The following is a 17,868-nucleotide window of genomic DNA, read 5'->3' as shown; positions in this document are numbered from 1 at the left end:
GTGACATCTTCTTGCGGTCAGCGGCTACTGCTCAACCTATATTGTAGGGTGCAGGGGACGCGCTGGTGGTCGTGCAGCTTGCACTTGTTCCTCTCCCACTAATGCAGTGTTTCTGTGAGGGCTGATTCACCCAAACCTTAGTGGACCCCACCTCCAAGTTGTATATGTGTGTGTGCACTGGTCAGGGTGTGCTTTGTGGTATTTCTCTGCTGGGGCTACCAGTTCCCATTTCCTGGGTGTGGCTCCACGTGGTTGGGCTACCCTTTCCTCTGCACCCGCTCACCTGTGGGCAGCAGCCGTTTCTGGCTATGCTTGGCTGTGCTCTCCTCTTGCAATACCCTGATCTTCCACCAGGGACTGTGGCACAGCACCCAGTGTCTTTCCACGGAGGTGCGTAGGATGGGAAGTGCTGCCGGTATCACTGATAATTCAAGTTTAATTCTAGCTCCGGAGCGGGGCACACGCTCCCTTTCTCAAGATGCAGCAGGACGGGAACCTATGACTCGCTGAGCAATCCACTGCCGCTCCGGCCACAGGTTCGTTTCTGTTGGTGCATGCGCGCAGCCGTCGCTCGCAGCGCTGTTTGCGATGAAAGCCAGGTGTGGGATTAGACCTGCCTCACCCCAGGGCGAGGTGGATCACATCACGGCCTGGTCTTAAGCTGGACCGGCCGTGCCACCAAATAACAGGACACACAAACGCACTAACCCTGTTTTGGCTGGCAGTGCTTTTCTTTTATTCTATCACTGCGTCATGACAGGCCCCGTCATTGTTCGGTTGCTCCCTACACTCTGGCCAGGCTTCCAGCCTGAGGTGAGTAGCCCTGGAGCCGGTGGGGGTACGGATAAAATGCTGTCCACACTCTTCCTGCTTCACCCGCGACTGCCTTGCCGATCTCGGAGGTGTGTGGCGTCGTGTGGTGACGCGTGCATAACCTTCCTCTTCTTTCCCCTTGAGAACTTCTGCAATCTCGTCGATCATACCAAATATGTCCTTGTTAGCAGACAGTCTCTTAGCTTTCTGGGTGGCCTCCGCACTGTCCTCCGGTGGTACCGGCTGTGCAGCCGATCCGCCGGATCACGGGGAGGGCTGCTTGGCTGTGCCTCTTCTGGCTGCTGGGCCAGCTAGTCTGCCTTGGCTGGCCTGATGCTCGGGCGCTGTCCTCCTTTGGCTGGGCCGGTGGTCTGGTGACATCCTCCTCCTTGGCTGAATTCCATTGCTGTTGCCTCCCCTTCTGCTGTCTTTATGTCGTTCAATTTATGCAGCTCTTCCCTCCATACTGTCGGGGAATTTTCTTGAACCATGATGCGTTGCTTGCCATGAATCTACCTTCCCGGCTTGCAGTGATCACAGGTCCTCGCCGTTTAGTCCCTGTCCAGGGAGTGGTCTCAAAGGTGCTTGTCAGCCTGGTTCTTGATGGATTCCTGAGGACCAACACCTGATTTCCCCAACCACCCCCCCACCCCCCCCCCGCCCAACCTTATTTTTATTGGTGTTACTTCTTGGCTCGCCACTTACTGCTCATATGTTTGTTAGCTTGGACCCTCTTGTCGTGTTTCCTTTGCTTGCTCACGGATTGTGCCTTGTTATGACGGTGGTGAGGTATGGTGGACCGTAATACTGCTCTGAACATGTGTATTGGTTGATGCGTGAAGGGCCACTCCGTAGTTTCGGCGGAACTGGAATACTTAGAATTCCCTTTTGCGATCCTGAGGACTCGAATTTTTCTCATAAACCATTCTGCTTTGCACCTTGCCTGTGGCCACCGCAGTGTGAGGTGGTGCGTTATTTGTAGATCCATGTACTTGGTGAATTCAGCCCCTTGGAATGGGGGCCTGTTGTGGCTTTTAAGGTACCTGAGTAGACTGTGTGTCGCGAACATCTTTTCCAGGTCTAGCAATACTGCTTCTGCCGTTGAGTGGACTACTTCCACCTCTGGGTATTGTGAGTGTCCATCGATTGCAACTAGGAGGTGGGTCCCATCTTGTATTGTGCAGAAGTCGGCACTTACTGATTCCCAGCGAGACGTGCCTCTTGGGGCAGATTGAATTGTTTCTGGTGCCGGCGGCACCCACGTGGTTAGGCACGGGAGACATGCAGAGATGATTGCCTCGAGTTTTGCGTCAGTCAGTGGAAACCACTCTTGGTCTCTCTTATCCATGCCTTGCTTCTCACTATGCCATGATGGCCTTTGTACGCCAGGGCTACTATTCTGTCCATCATCCTTGGCGGTACCAGGATGCATGTCCCTCTTAGGATGAGGCCTTCGCCCGTGATAGCTTGTGGCGGACGGTGAATACCCCTGCTAGCAAGTTCTTTGCATCTGTGGTGCGGCTGTGGTTGTTTTGTAGGAAGGCGTTCCATTCCCCTGCTAGGGTGGTGTTCTTTTTTAGGCTGCAGCAAGGGTCGCTGTTGGTGGCTTCCACCAGTTCAGATGTACTTGCGGCCTTCGGCTTTGTCGCGTCCACGACCAAAAGGATGTGTTCCTCTGTTTCTGCAGACTCCAGGATTTCAGCCGCAGGGGCGGCACGAGGTTGTCTGGACAAAGTCAGCGGGAGTTGTCCGCCCCTGGTCTTTACACAAGGTTAAAATCGTACTGTTGCAGCAACCATTTCCAGATTCATGCTTGAAGAGGGGGTGGGGGGTGCTGAGCCTGTGAAAATAGGGATTAACAGTTTGTGAAGGTCTTGAATTTCTGTCCATATAAGTATACGTGGAAATGATATGATATGATAGGTTATTTATAACACGCGAACCCGGGGATCGCACCTGTGGTGCTCCGTGTCGTCTTGCTTCCAAGGCGAGCACATTGCCGCTGAGCTATCCTCCCGAGACAATGTCTGCACCCCCACATGACGGCGATGGCTTCCTTCTCGATATGCAAGTAGCGTTGTTCTGTGGGAGTGAAGGACTTGGCCGCATAAACCACAGGTTGTGTATCTCCTGACAGAGTGCTTTGTACTAACACAGCCCCTAAACCCACGGGTTTCGCGTCCACGTACAGTTCCGTGTGGTGTGCAGGCGGGTGTCGTAATAGGCCAGGGTAGTGCTGGCTGACAGCGACTCATCGATGCTTTCAAATGCCTCTTGGCACAGCTTGTCCCACTCCCACCTGGTATCTGATAGTCTGGGCTCATAGTGGTTCTTAAAGCGTGGCCAAGTTGTTGATGAATCTCTCGCAGTACGTGGCCATGCTCCAGAAACGACAGACTTCCATGGGTGGTGCGGCTTCCTTGATTGATGTCGGCTACTTTGAGGGGGGGGGTCCGCTGACATGCCTGTGGCATTGAATACATAGCCAAAAAACGTTAGGAACTCAAACAGCCTTCTCCAGCCTGTCAAGGACCGCTGCCAGCCTGACCATGTGTTCTGCTCTGTCTTTGGCATGTACTAGGATGTCATCACTGACGTTGAGGATTCCAGGAAGGCCTTGTAGGACGATGTGTATGGTTTTTTGGAAGACCTCCTCTGCGGACGATATTCCAGAGTTTCATCTTTTGAACCTCCTTAGCCCAAGGTGTGTCGAGCGTTATTCATCTCAAGTCCTTGTGCAGATTGAGTTGGTGATGGCCTGCTTTGGGGTCTATTTTGGACCCTGTGAGGTCTGCGAATTATTTTATCGAGTGTTGGAGTGGTGTGTCTCTCCCGGACGAAGGCCGCGTTTGGGAGACACATGTCGATACATATTCTGATTTTTATTTATTATTTTTTTTCCTGTTTGCTTGGGTTTTTTGTCACTACCATCAGGGAGACCCATAGGGTTGGTCCAGTTGCCTCCTCTATTATTCTGTATTTTTCCAGGTCGCATAGTTCTTTGGCAACTAGGTCCCTCATGTGAAAGTGTGTTCTTCGTGTTGTACTGCTTGGGCCTTTATGGTCTGGTCGGTATGCATTCCGATTACCTTGTCTTTCAAACATCTGATTCCCTGGAGTAGTTTGGGGTGACTTGTTAGAAGATCACTGATTTTGTGATTGTCTGAGTTGTCACAGATACATTTGATTAGTCCTAAGTCTTCCGCCAAGTCACAGCTGAGCAGGCATTCGATTCCTGCATCTACGATGTATATTTTGGACTGTATTGTTGGTACTCCATTCCTGCTGAGTGCAGTGTGAAATCGACCTATTACCGGCAGGGGTTTCCTGCTGCCATTTGCCTTGTGTGTTGTTGTCTTTCAGAACAGGTTGGGGCTCCATTTTGTGCAGAGTGTTGAGGGGTATCACGTTCACGGAAGCTCCAATGCCAATGGTCATTCTCATTTCCTGTTCACCTACTTGGATGTTACATCGGGGCTTTTCTTTTTTTTTTCGCTGATCTTCTCGTTGTAGCACAGATATTAGGTGTACTTTCCCCTCTTCTGCCAGGGATGTTGGGCTGCAATTGCTGCCATCGTCCTGCTGTCTTCATTCTCCGACTCCGCTGATGAAGAGTTGTTTTCAGCCGCGACTTGCTGTGCTTTCGTCTGCTTCCTTTTCTTGCCTGTCGTCTTTACGGCTGTTGGTCGTTGGCCTGTGGGTATATTTGAAGACCAGCTTGGCATAGTGATCAAGACGGCCACATTTGCTGCATGTGGTGCCCTGTGCCAAGCAGTTGCGTCTCCCATATCACTGTCAACTGCACCATCCCGAGTCGTTTGGGCCTGGAATTCTGGGTCGTCACCCCAGGGTGTGTGTGGGTCTACTGTTGCCCTCACGTGGTGGTGGTCGATTGGTGAACGCTGCAATTGTGGGAGCGGGTGTTGGGTGTAATCTTTGGAGGGTCGTGTTCAAGTGGGCGGCTCTTGCATGTCAGAGCTTCCTTTGGCAGCAGTATTCTAATATGCTGGACAGCAGTATTCCTTTATCGCTCAGAATGATTCTCATTAGTTTCTCAGAATATATTGCATTTATGACCTGGCGTCTGATTTCCTTGTCTACATTTTCCAATTCCCATGATGACGCTAGCCACCGCAGTCGGGTGTGTTTCCGCTTCAACTTGTACCTTTGTGCAGAACTGGAAGATCTCCTAGTCTGAGTTAAGCTGGGGCATGAAATGGTGCGCGAGAGCGTCTTTAGTCACCATCCCCTGTTTCGCAGGGGAGTGAGTTGAAAATGTGTAGTGTGTCATCTCCAATGTTCAGTAGCAGGTGGGACCGCATTTTCTTTGGTGTGGCGATGTCCTTGCAGTCCATGGCTATTTCGAACTTCTGAATCCATAGGGGCCATCGGGGTCCAAGCGATGATGGTTCCAGGGAAGGGTCTAAAGGGGCCATGGCCATGCCTGGGTGTCCTTGTGGTCGTGATGCGGCATTGGGGCTGAAAGTTGACGCCAATCTGGCAGGCGTGAAAAAGCTCAGTGGGGTGGCCATGTTGGGTGTATGGGGTGGGCTGTCACTGTCCCCTGCTGTTTGTTCTGGGGCCTGGACCCACCTTGGTGGAGGATGTTGTGTTCCTCCAGCCTGAGGTGAGTAGGCCTGGAGCCGGCGGGGATACGGATAAAATGCTGTCCACACTCTTACTGCTTCACCTTCGACTGCCTCTCCTATCCCAGAGGTGCCTCTGTGTTTATTGCATGTCACTGCATTAGCGCTGTGACGCCTCACCTTTCCTCTACACCACAACTGCCAGACCCTTTTTTTTTTTTTTTCTTTCAAAAATCAAATGACACTTTTTCCCCTCATTCTCTGCTGACCATGTGGCATTTAACAAATGCACCATATCCATAGCAGAGGCCCAGTGGGAAATATCCTACCATCTGTGTAGGCCAGTGCACTACTGCCTATGCCCGGCCTTGTCGCCCTTCCATGTGCTGTGGTAGGTCTCGCTGTGGCGTCTATGCAAGGCCTTTTATGCAGTACATGTGCTATGCCAGGTCTCACTGTGGCGTCTATGCCAGGCCTTTTATGCAGTACATGTGCTATGCCAGGTCTCGCTGTGGCTTCTATGCCAAGCTTTTTATGCAGTACATGTGCTATGCCAGGTCTCGCCAGGCCTTTTATGCAGTGCATGTGCTAGGCCAGGTCTCGCTGTAGCGTCTATGCCAGGCCTTTTATGCAGTACATGTGCTATGCCAGGTCTCACTGTGGCATCTATGCCAGGCCTTTTATGCAGTACATGTGCTATGCCAGGTCTCGCTGTGGCGTCTATGCCAGGCTTTTTATGCAGTACATGTGCTATGCCAGGTCTCGCCAGGGCTTTTATGCAGTGCATGTGCTAGGCCAGGTCTCGCTGTAGCGTCTATGCCAGGCCTTTTATGCAGTACATGTGCTATGCCAGGTCTCGCTGTGGCGTCTATGCCAGGCCTTTTATGCAGTACATGTGCTATGCCAGGCCTCGCTGTGGCGTCTATGCCAGGCTTTTTATGCAGTGCATGTGCTAGGCCAGGTCTCGCTGTAGCGTCTATGCCAGGCCTTTTATGCAGTACATGTGCTATGCCAGGTCTCGCTGTGGCGTCTATGCCAGGCCTTTTATGCAGTACATGTGCTATGCCAGGTGTTGTCTGTTGAGTCGGGCCTGCTCTGTGTTTATGTTCGCCTTCTGCTCTGTGTTCCCTGCGCCCCGCCTAGTCGTGCCCCTCTTCTGTGCTGTGCCAGGACTTGCCTGGTAGGGAGGTAGACTGCACCGCCGTGCCCTCTGGCTGGCGGAAGTGAATACTTGGCGCTGTGTACACGTCGTGCTCGCCCAGCTGTTTGTGTGCTTCCTCTCCCACACCCCGAGGCCCCCAGGCTGCCCCTTCACCGCCCCTTCTCCAGAGGTTGGGATTGGACAGTGCAACTGGAGGCTTGGCCTCTATTCTGGAACCCAAGCGCCGGGGACGGTGGGCTCTGCTGGGCAGGAGCGCAATGCAAGACTCCCATGGGTGCAGGAAGCGGGGCGGCTCCTTCCCCAGCACGGCCACGGTATGCCAGGGCCCTCTCGTTCACTCGCATCTCTGAGTGGGAGCCCCGGGTTCAGGGACTTGGGGATTTTCCACTTACTTGCTGCAGGAGGGTGGTAGAGTGAGGGAGCCACGCGGCTCATGGACTGTTGGGAGCTCAGCTGTCCTTGTCGCATGCACGTTTTCCGACAGGTGCAATCCGTGCTCCAGCTAAGATTGGGAAGGGCGAGTATTTTACGCTCTGTTTTTTTAAAAGTTGGCAGTAAAATGTTTTTTTTCCTGTAAATCAAGTTCCCAAAGGGTGTATTTTTTTTTATAAGCGTAAAATGTTTTACTGGAACACTAATGCTTTTGTATTAATAATTCCTTGGCCCCCTTAGTTGTTCATGCTCATTAAAAGATACAGGTTTGCTTCTGCGGATAAGGCCGTGATAATGATGTCTTCCAATGTTACTCTGTGCACTACTGCTCCAAACGCTGTCCATGGCGGCGTGCGGGCGAGTGCAGCGGCACAAAGTCCTAGTGTCTGCTTCCCATTGTTTGTGGAGAGTATTTTTACTCGCTATTTCTATCTTTTGGGAGTGGTTGCATATTTTCAGTTTGTAAAAGTGGTAGACGCATCCCTTATCTGTAGGGCTGGGTTTCATTATTTAATTGAGAAATGTTTAACATTTTCTTTAGGTTTTCCCGAAAGAAAATGCGTGTGTGGGGAAAGTGGGGGTGCAATATGAGGGAGAGGGGTTACTTGAGGCTTGGCAGGGTTGGTGGCTTGCATTCTATCTAGGAGGTGAGCCTGGGGGAGATGGAAAGGGTAGGGGGCGGAGAAGGAAGGGGAGATGGAAAGGGGAGGGGGCGGAGAAGGAAGGGGAGATGGAAAGGGGAGGGGGCAGAGAAGTAAGGGGAGATGGAAAGGGGAGGGGGCGGAGAACGAAGGGGAGATGGAAAGGGGAGGGGACGGAGAAGGAAGGGGAGATGGAAAGGGTAGGGGGCGGAGAAGGAAGGGGAGATGGAAAGGGTAGGGGGCGGAGAAGGAAGGGGAGATGGAAAGGGTAGGGGGCGGAGAAGGAAGGGGAGATGGAAAGGGTAGGGGGCGGAGAAGGAAGGGGAGATGGAAAGGGTGGGGTGTCGGAGAAGGAAGGGGAGATGGAAAGGTTAGGGGCGGAGAAGGAAGGGGAGATGGAAAGGGTAGGGGGCGGAGAAGGAAGGGGAGATGGAAAGGGTAGGGGGCGGAGAAGGAAGGGGAGATGGAAAGGGTAGGGGGCGGAGAAGGAAGGGGAGATGGAAAGGGTAGGGGGCGGAGAAGGAAGGGGAGATGGAAAGGGTGGGATGTCGGAGATGGAAAGGTTAGGGGCGGAGAAGGAAGGGGAGATGGAAAGGGTGGCGGAGAAGGAAGGGGAGATGGAAAGGGTAGGGGGCGGAGAAGGAAGGGGAGATGGAAAGGGTAGGGGGCGGAGAAGGAAGGGGAGATGGAAAGGGTAGGGGGCGGAGAAGGAAGGGGAGATGGAAAGGGTAGGGGGCGGAGAAGGAAGGGGAGATGGAAAGGGTAGGGGGCGGAGAAGGAAGGGGAGATGGAAAGGGTAGGGGGCGGAGAAGGAAGGGGAGATGGAAAGGGTAGGGGGCGGAGAAGGAAGGGGAGATGGAAAGGGTAGGGGGCGGAGAAGGAAGGGGAGATGGAAAGGGTAGGGGGCGGAGAAGGAAGGGGAGATGGAAAGGGTAGGGGGCGGAGAAGGAAGGGGAGATGGAAAGGGTAGGGGGCGGAGAAGGAAGGGGAGATGGAAAGGGTGGGGTGTCGGAGAAGGAAGGGGAGATGGAAAGGGTAGGGGGCGGAGAAGGAAGGGGAGATGGAAAGGGTAGCGGGCGGAGAAGGAAGGGGAGATGGAAAGGGTAGCGGGCGGAGAAGGAAGGGGAGATGGAAAGGGTAGCGGGCGGAGAAGGAAGGGGAGATGGAAAGGGTAGGGGGCGGAGAAGGAAGGGGAGATGGAAAGGGTAGGGGGCGGAGAAGGAAGGGGAGATGGAAAGGGTAGGGGGCGGAGAAGGAAGGGGAGATGGAAAGGGTAGGGGGCGGAGAAGGAAGGGGAGATGGAAAGGGTAGGGGGCGGAGAAGGAAGGGGAGATGGAAAGGGTAGGGGGCGGAGAAGGAAGGGGAGATGGAAAGGGTGGGGTGTCGGAGAAGGAAGGGGAGATGGAAAGGGTGGGGTGTCGGAGAAGGAAGGGGAGATGGAAAGGTTAGGGGCGGAGAAGGAAGGGGAGATGGAAAGGCTAGCGGGCGGAGAAGGAAGGGGAGATGGAAAGGGTAGCGGGCGGAGAAGGAAGGGGAGATGGAAAGGGTAGGGGGCGGAGAAGGAAGGGGAGATGGAAAGGGTAGGGGGCGGAGAAGGAAGGGGAGATGGAAAGGGTAGGGGGCGGAGAAGGAAGGGGAGATGGAAAGGGTAGGGGGCGGAGAAGGAAGGGGAGATGGAAAGGGTAGGGGGCGGAGAAGGAAGGGGAGATGGAAAGGGTAGGGGGCGGAGAAGGAAGGGGAGATGGAAAGGGTGGGGTGTCGGAGAAGGAAGGGGAGATGGAAAGGTTAGGGGCGGAGAAGGAAGGGGAGATGGAAAGGGTAGGGGGCGGAGAAGGAAGGGGAGATGGAAAGGGTAGGGGGCGGAGAAGGAAGGGGAGATGGAAAGGGTAGGGGGCGGAGAAGGAAGGGGAGATGGAAAGGGTAGGGGGCGGAGAAGGAAGGGGAGATGGAAAGGGTGGGATGTCGGAGATGGAAAGGTTGGGGGCGGAGAAGGAAGGGGAGATGGAAAGGGTGGCGGAGAAGGAAGAGGAGATGGAAAGGGTAGGGGGCGGAGAAGGAAGGGGAGATGGAAAGGGTAGGGGGCGGAGAAGGAAGGGGAGATGGAAAGGGTAGGGGGCGGAGAAGGAAGGGGAGATGGAAAGGGTAGGGGGCGGAGAAGGAAGGGGAGATGGAAAGGGTAGGGGGCGGAGAAGGAAGGGGAGATGGAAAGGGTAGGGGGCGGAGAAGGAAGGGGAGATGGAAAGGGTAGGGGGCGGAGAAGGAAGGGGAGATGGAAAGGGTAGGGGGCGGAGAAGGAAGGGGAGATGGAAAGGGTAGGGGGCGGAGAAGGAAGGGGAGATGGAAAGGGTAGGGGGCGGAGAAGGAAGGGGAGATGGAAAGGGTAGGGGGCGGAGAAGGAAGGGGAGATGGAAAGGGTAGGGAGCGGAGAAGGAAGGGGAGATGGAAAGGGTAGGGAGCGGAGAAGGAAGGGGAGATGGAAAGGGGAGGGGGCGGAGAAGGAAGGGGAGATGGAAAGGGGAGGGGGCGGAGAAGGAAGGGGAGATGGAAAGGGTAGGGGGCGGAGAAGGAAGGGGAGATGGAAAGGGTAGGGAACAGAGAAGGAAGCGGAGATGGAAAGGGTAGGGAACGGAGAAGGAAGCAGAGATGGAAAGGATAGGGAGCGGAGAAGGAAGGGGAGATGGAAAGGGTAGGGAGCGGAGAAGGAAGGGGAGATGGAAAGGGGAGGGGGCGGAGAAGGAAGGGGAGATGGTAAGGGTAGGGGGCGGAGAAGGAAGAGGAGATGGAAAGGGTAGGGGGCGGAGAAGGAAGGGGAGATGGAAAGGGTAGGGGGCGGAGAAGGAAGGGGAGATGGAAAGGGTAGGGAGCGGAGAAGGAAGGGGAGATGGAAAGGGTAGGGGGCGGAGAAGGAAGGGGAGATGGAAAGGGTAGGGAGCGGAGAAGGAAGGGGAGATGGAAAGGGTAGGGAGCGGAGAAGGGAGGGGAGATGGAAAGGGGAGGGGGCGGAGAAGGAAGGGGAGATGGAAAGGGTAGGGAGCGGAGAAGGAAGGGGAGATGGAAAGGGTAGGGAACGGAGAAGGAAGCGGAGATGGAAAGGGTAGGGAACAGAGAAGGAAGCGGAGATGGAAAGGGTAGGGAGCGGAGAAGGAAGGGGAGATGGAAAGGGTAGGGAGCGGAGAAGGAAGGAGAGATGGAAAGGGGAGGGGGCGGAGAAGGAAGGGGAGATGGTAAGGGTAGGGGGCGGAGAAGGAAGAGGAGATGGAAAGGGTAGGGGGCGGAGAAGGAAGGGGAGATGGAAAGGGTAGGGGGCGGAGAAGGAAGGGGAGATGGAAAGGGTAGGGAGCGGAGAAGGAAGGGGAGATGGAAAGGGTAGGGGGCGGAGAAGGAACGGGCGATGGAAAGGGTAGGGTGCGGAGAAGGAAGGGGAGATGGAAAGGGTAGGGGGCGGAGAAGGAAGGGGAGATGGAAAGGGTAGGGAGCAGTGAAAAGCAGTGTAAATGAAGCAGGATGGCTGTGGGCTCAGTGATGGGGTTATGTCAATGCTTTCTCTAGCGCTTAGCAGCCATTCCTATGACTTTGCAGCACTGTGGACCGTGCCTTGGTTATTGCTTACCTGATATGTAGCAAAGAGCTGGGGTGTAAGCTGGGGTGGAGGCAGGGGCGCGACTAGACCCAAGCTTCGCGTCCAAGGCGGCGTGTCAAATGGTTGGGGAGGGGGCAGCCTCCGGAGCTTTTGTGTAGGCGGGGCAAGTTTGCTTGTGTGGCACCCCATTCACGTTGTGCCCCAAAGGATTGCTTGTGCGAACTAGTGTCAAATTGGCAGCCAGTGGTGCAATTTAATGGACATTGAATTGAGCCTCCTTTGCTAAACCACACAGTTGCTGAGATTGGTGACCAGGGCCCTTATGTCTCCCATAGGGTCCTGGCCTTACACACCCAATCGCCTTCAGCCTACGCCCGCTCCCAGCACTTGCCTTGGCACCCACTGCCCCTTACCACCACAGGTGTGCACTTAACTATTTAATGGCAGCTGACCACTCACCAAGTCACTTAACAGCTGCTCACTCCCTAGCATTTCCCTCTTTGGTACACCTAGCACTTACCCCCACTTCTGCATCCCTTCTCTCTGCACTTGCACGCTCTGAATGCTCGCAAGGCCTAGTAGGTCTGCCTCTATCTTTCATTGTCTATTTGCTTTTCTTTCCCATGTTCCCTCCCTGCTGGCCTGTGGGGACTTTGAAACACAATTTACTTGATGTATAAGCGTCTTACAAATGCACAATAAATACAAAATGCACTTTTTGATGGTACCTGCCAGCATGGCATTGTTGTGGTTGTGGTTGTGTTTCAGTGCTTGGTATTGCCGCAGTTGTGTTGCGGCGCATAGCATTGCTGTGGTTGTGTTGCGGTGCGTGGCATTGCCGTTTTTGTGTTGCTGCTTGTGGCAGTGTTGCCGTGTGTGGTATTGCTGTGGTTGTGATGCAACGCATGGCGTTGCTGTGGTTGTGTTGCGGCGCATGGCATTGCTGTGGTTGTGTTGCGCGTTGCTGTGCACGGCAGTATAGCAGTGTGTGGTATTGCTGTGGTTGTGCTGCAGCACGTGGCGTTTCTGTGGTTGTGTTGTAGTATGTAGCATTGTTGTGGTTGTGTTGCGATGCGTGGCACTGTTGCGGTATGTGTTATTGCTGTGGGTGTGCAGTAGCGCGTGGTGTTGCGGTACGTAGCGTTGTTGCGGTGCATGGTATTGCCATGGTTGAGTTGCGCTGCATGGCATTGCTGTGTTGCAGTGCACGGGTGGATTTGCCAGTTGCTTGTTCATGATGCATAGCTATCTGCATTTTACCATAATCCCATATAAGACTGAGTATTGCCACAGTTGCAGTGTCTTTAAGGGGACAGTGGACTGTCAGAAGGGAGGTCCCCGGAAAGAGACTAGACATTTTGGGCTCTGAATTTGTGCAATGGCACCTGCAATGGCCTCCCCTAGCCTAATGACTGTTAGGCCGAATTACATGCAGTACCCTTTGGGAACACTAGACACAATTAAGACTACAGGTGTAAGCACAATCGCACCTATGGTACAAGCCTGTACTGCAGTTATGTGGTAGCAGTGGCTGAGCAGCCAGACTTATCTCAGTACGTATGTGAGCAGTACAAGATGTTACACAAAGGACTTGCAATCACAGTAGTTCAAACAAACACTTACTCAAGGTTTCCTGGTAAAAGAAAATACATTTATTTACACATTTAGTTAGAAAATATTACACTAGCAAGAAGCACCTCAATATCACACTATAATACACCACAGTGCACAACCGATACGTTTCTGAACAAGTTAGGCTCCCCTGAAGTGGGAGCAAAATGGCACTTCATAACTTTCAAAAGGGGTAGAAAGACAAAGGTTATAAGAATTATAACACAATTACTTTCAGAGGCAGGGCAAATAGTTTCAGTTCACTACAAGAGGCCATTCAATTCAATAGGCCTGGGCCAAAGTCAGTGATTCAGTGTCTTGGATAGGATAGCACAGTTCTGGTAGTAAATGGTTAAATCTTTGCCAATGTTCTTAGAAGTTGTTTGCAAGAAAGAGTTATGTCGGGTTAGGAGCGAACAAGACTCCAAAGTTGGGAAAGTTTCACAAACTTTCACCGTGGCAGAGAGGATTTCTCAAACGCATTTGCACAGTACCTTATGTATGAAGAAAAGCTGTAGTTGAGGCAGTTGTTCCTGGCAGTTCCTACAGATCTCGCTGTTCCTGAGCTTCAGTCGTGGGGACAAGGAGGACGTCGGGAGGTTCCTACACTGCCCAGGGAAGAAGCCACAAGCTTGGCTAAAGGTCGGTTTAAGGTGTGAGTGCCTTAAAGTCCACAAACTGGTATCCTTCTCACTGGCTATCCTGTTTTCAACAGCACTTTGAAGAAAATTCGACCAGTATGGAGATGGTTTCTAAGTGGCTTACGAGTTTGTTGTTCCCACCAGTTCAAGGGAAGAAGTAGTCCTTGAAGGGTCTTCTGTGTAGAGGGCGTTTCAGGCAATTCAGACCTGCAGCAGGGCTTCAGCGGGCAAACCAACTGGCCAGGAGTTGCAGCAGTCTTCGGTTCTTTCGTTCCATTGGTCGACTCTGCCTTCCAAGTCCCAGAGACGTGCTTTTAAACAGTTTTCTCCCATTCATTCCAGCCTAGCTGTCACTCACCCAGCAGGGTGGCTGTCCTTGGCGGACAGTCAGCCAGCCAATCATGCCAGAGTGCATTCAGGTCTCCAAGGAGACTAAGCACAGGGAGTTTCGGGCACCTCCTTCACATCCTGTCCACCCCAGACACTCAGGCACCAGAGGAGGGCTTCAGCACTGAAGCCCGCCAAACTCCAATGAACAAAGGGACCAACCCTGTTTTGGCGCGCAGAGACAAACACTAGAAGGACCTTTCCTAAAAGAAACAGTGAAAAAAGATGACCAGAGTATGTTTTTACAGAGGGGCCTTAGGCGCCATATTGAAAAACATGGCTGACCCGATTTTTAGCAAAGTCAATTTAATTTTACATGCACTGGGAGACAGTAGTCTGTCCCAGAGAAGGCATTTAAACCATGGGAAGTCAGAAAGACATCCCTGTGTCACTGCACTGAAGGTGCTGTGTGACACAAATAAACAAGATGCCTATGGAGTTGTCTAAAACTTCATAACCAAAGTAACAACCACAGAAAACACATTGAAAAGTTCAAAGCCCCAAAGTTTAGCAAAAAAGCTGGTGGGCTCTAAGGTGGGAGGAATTAGCACTTGTATGAGAATTCTCCCTAACAATGGCACATCTTGACACACAGCTCCACCTGCAAAACACAGGTTACACAATGGAATGTACACCACCCATAGACTAATATCTTCAATCCATTTCTTCAAAATGCCACAAACCCATCACAGAGGGAACAACACAATTTGCCACATTCCTTAAACACCACTCTGACAGAGATCATAGACAACTGCACAAATGTTTGCAACCTGGAGCACACTTTACCCACTGCTCTAAACAAGTAAAATATGTATAACACACACTATAGACAGTCTTTTTTTTCTCAAATCTGCACACATCAACATTGCAACAAAGCATCCTTGCTCTGTCCTGTGCTAGTCCCGAAACCCACCCCTTCAGATCCTGAAGCTCCAAGAAACCTTGAAAATGGGACGATGTGTGCTATGCAAGACTGAATAACATGGCATAGCAAACAGTTTCACTCGTTCTCGTTTTTACGCTGAGCGGCCCGGGCAACTCCAGGGACTGGCAGCAACATTGCAGGAAATCCATGCCTGTATGCTATAATCTCTGGTGCAGCGACTGGCTGATGAGACTACATATCTGCCTTTCCAATGAAGTCGTATGGTAAATGAGAGACAGTCACTGTAACAATATCGCATTTCTAGGTGGCGACCTCAGGAGCTATTACTGGAGGAGCACAAGCAACCACCGTCTGCCTCATTCAAAGGCAGCCTTTGAAATAAATCCCTCTTAAGGGCTCCACCTTTTGCATTTGTCACAGCGAGATTACATAATGTTCCCATGATTCTCTTTGGTTCCATGGATCTGCAACCAAAGTAATAAGGGGGAACTCCAGGGGAAAGGAAGCAAACCGGTCGTCCTTGGTATCATAAATTACAGACCATACACTTGGAGCGGTCGCTGGAGAAATACCCCGTAGGCAGAGCTATCGCGCAGGGGGGGGCCATAACAAAAAAGTGATTAACAATTCAATAATCGCTCTGTGCAAAGGATCTTTCCAGTAGAGGTGAATTTGCAGGAAGTGAATCCTGCCTTTTGTGAATTGCAGTCCCGAGGAGTGAACCTGGCAGAGGAATGTCCACAGTGAACTGTTTAAACATTAAGATCTATGAAATAGATGTCACAGATGAAATTGTGTTGAAAGCCATAGTGAACCCGGTGGAGGGAGGCTAACAATTTAAAAGGGTTTGAGCCCGTAAGAGGTGGACCCAGGGGTGAAGGATTATCACTCAAACACCACAGAGAAGAACTTTGGACTTTTTGTTTACCTTTTGTTTGATCTTTTGGAGCCCATCAGACCCTCGGAAGCGAGGCTTGAATACCGAAGGGCCTGATATTGCTTGAAGCTTTCCAGGTATCTGAGCCCGGAAAAGGGGGATCGAGTGGAGAAAAGGCATCACCCTAGTGCAAGCAGAAAGGAACTTTAGTTTTTATTTTTGGAACACATCAGATCCTGGAAGGAAAGAGACTTTTTGTAGAAAAGAGATTTAACCACTGAGGGTCCTGATAGTTGAAAGCGGAACTGTTAGCTCATGCTGGGAAAGCTCGAGCGTCTGTTTTGCTCTGGAGTCTTACCTTGTCCCATGTTCAAAACGTGGGAAAGGGAGACCCTGGCTACTGCATCCTGACTTATTAATTGTGAACACTTGTTTCTTTCCTGTGAACGTTATCCCACACTAATTTTGTATTTAGCGTAAGAATTGGCAATAGGTTTTTCTTATTATAGGCCCTTTTATTTGACAAGACGTCATTAGGAACTCATTATTTGATGGTAGACACTTGCTCCCATCTTAGATTTAGGTTTCGATTAGGTGTTTTTCCAACCTACATTTACAGTTTAATAAACGCCCTTGAACTGTGATCACTTGTGTCTGGCTTTACTGTTGCCACCATGAGCACCTTACCCAACCAAAGTATCAATTAAAGGTTTTCGAAGGTTGTATCTATTGTGTCTGTGTCTACTATTGATACCATGCCTTCCTTACACAGTGCACATGGGTCTTGTAATACAGTAAAAAACTCCAGTTCCCTATCTTTCGGATACCCAAATAGAAACCATCAGGTGATCAGTAAATAGTGCACCCCGTTTTACATAGCATTTCCAATTCCAAAAGTCTTACGTGTTGTTGCAGGACTTAAGGTGTCCAGAGTAATAGACAAAGGTATTGAAACCGGATGGGATATAGTCTGACCACCAATGCATGATTTAATCTGAAAATGGAGAATGCAGAAATTCTGAAGTTTTTGGTGTGGAGCAGGAAGCTCCAGTGCCCCCTAGATAAGATACATCCTACTTAAGGAGCAGATGGGTGAAGCGGAATTGACGGTGTAATGCGATTTCCGGCTGACCTGCTGGGAATTAAAGGAATTAGAGGGTGGATACGGTGGAAAAGATTGGGCTGTCTGATCAGCTGGCAGATTCGGGTATTCTGATTTTCAATGGCTGAACTGGATTGGGGGCAGATGGTTGTCAGCCTGGATCAAAGCCCTAGATCACTCCCCCCACTCCTTTCCCTTCCATGCAGTTACCGCTCTGTGTCCTACTCTCCCTTGAGAGGGTTGCAGTTTCTGAATCTGTGGTGCTATCGACTTCATTTCGGTTGCTTCTATCTGTTTTTCTGCCTTTTTATGAAAGTGCTGAACAGCTAGTAAAACTTCAGTCAGATTCTTGCCTTCTCAACCTAGCAGTACACCTTTTATGTCGTCTGCAATCCAGTCCCATTGCAAATGTTTGTTTTTAATGCCCACATTCTGTGCATCTGTGCAGAGAAGTCTGCCAGTACTTTCTGGAAGTTTCCCCATTTCTCTTGGAACTGCAGGTTGGGTGGATGTGGTTCTTGTAAGGGCCAGTAAATGCATCTGTGGGAATAGCAGCTGGAAAGAAGCGGTTTAAATCACAAGAAGTCTGATTAGAACTATCCATCATCTGGATTTTCTCTTGGAACCTGTCAGGATAGTCTCATATTTTTGCGAAACAATGTTAAATAGATTTGTGGACCATCAGAATGTATTGTGAGAAACCTGAAGGTGTCTTCCCTAGCGAGTCCCCGAGATCTGTCATCCAGGTGACCAGGACACGGCCATCGCTATTGGATCCAGTTCCTTGCAGGTGGACCATTGAAGGAGGATCATCTGGATGAGGGGGTCTTTGGGGAGTGGGACACTGGTGGGTGAAATGTGGTATCCCCCTTCTTTCAACACATTTTCCCCAGCCTACTACGTAGGATATTCCCAAACACCTCCCCCCACCCCTTTTTCCACATGAACACTTTTGCACAACATGAAAGAAACCGGACTAACACCAGGACTGTTTACCTGACGTGTCCCAAAAACCAGTGTCAGGCAAAGTCAGGTAATTGACCAGAAACACACACCTGACAGCCCTTTACCTTCCCCACAGGGATAAAAGGTGGAGCACAAGAGCACAGACTGAATAAAGGCAGACCGCACGACGCGAGAGCTAACTCGG

General features: G+C 51.6%; 1 protein-coding gene across 4 annotated transcripts in view; it reads left to right on the top strand.

Annotated features, from left to right (window-relative positions):
• The window catches only part of LOC138525617 (cystathionine beta-synthase-like protein), a 398,784-nt gene that overhangs the window by 34,886 nt on the left and 346,030 nt on the right, over positions 1-17,868 (top strand). For 2 of the 4 annotated variants that reach the window (XM_069635665.1, XM_069635664.1), the window contains exon 1: positions 6,722-6,875. The exons of the other annotated variants lie outside the window; for them this stretch is intronic. In XM_069635665.1, coding sequence (XP_069491766.1) covers positions 6,819-6,875 — 57 coding nt within the window. In that variant the 5' untranslated portion in view covers positions 6,722-6,818. Of the gene's footprint in view, positions 1-6,721; positions 6,876-17,868 lie in introns of those variants that run through there. 4 annotated transcript variants of the gene reach the window in all.

The sequence above is a fragment of the Ambystoma mexicanum genome, chromosome 7p (genome assembly GCF_040938575.1).
Source record: "Ambystoma mexicanum isolate Mex_15411 chromosome 7p, UKY_AmexF1_1, whole genome shotgun sequence".
In the NCBI taxonomy this organism is placed as follows: domain Eukaryota; kingdom Metazoa; phylum Chordata; class Amphibia; order Caudata; family Ambystomatidae; genus Ambystoma; species Ambystoma mexicanum.
Note: the sequence above shows the minus strand (reverse complement) of the source record. Positions and strands in the feature narration are given on the sequence as shown.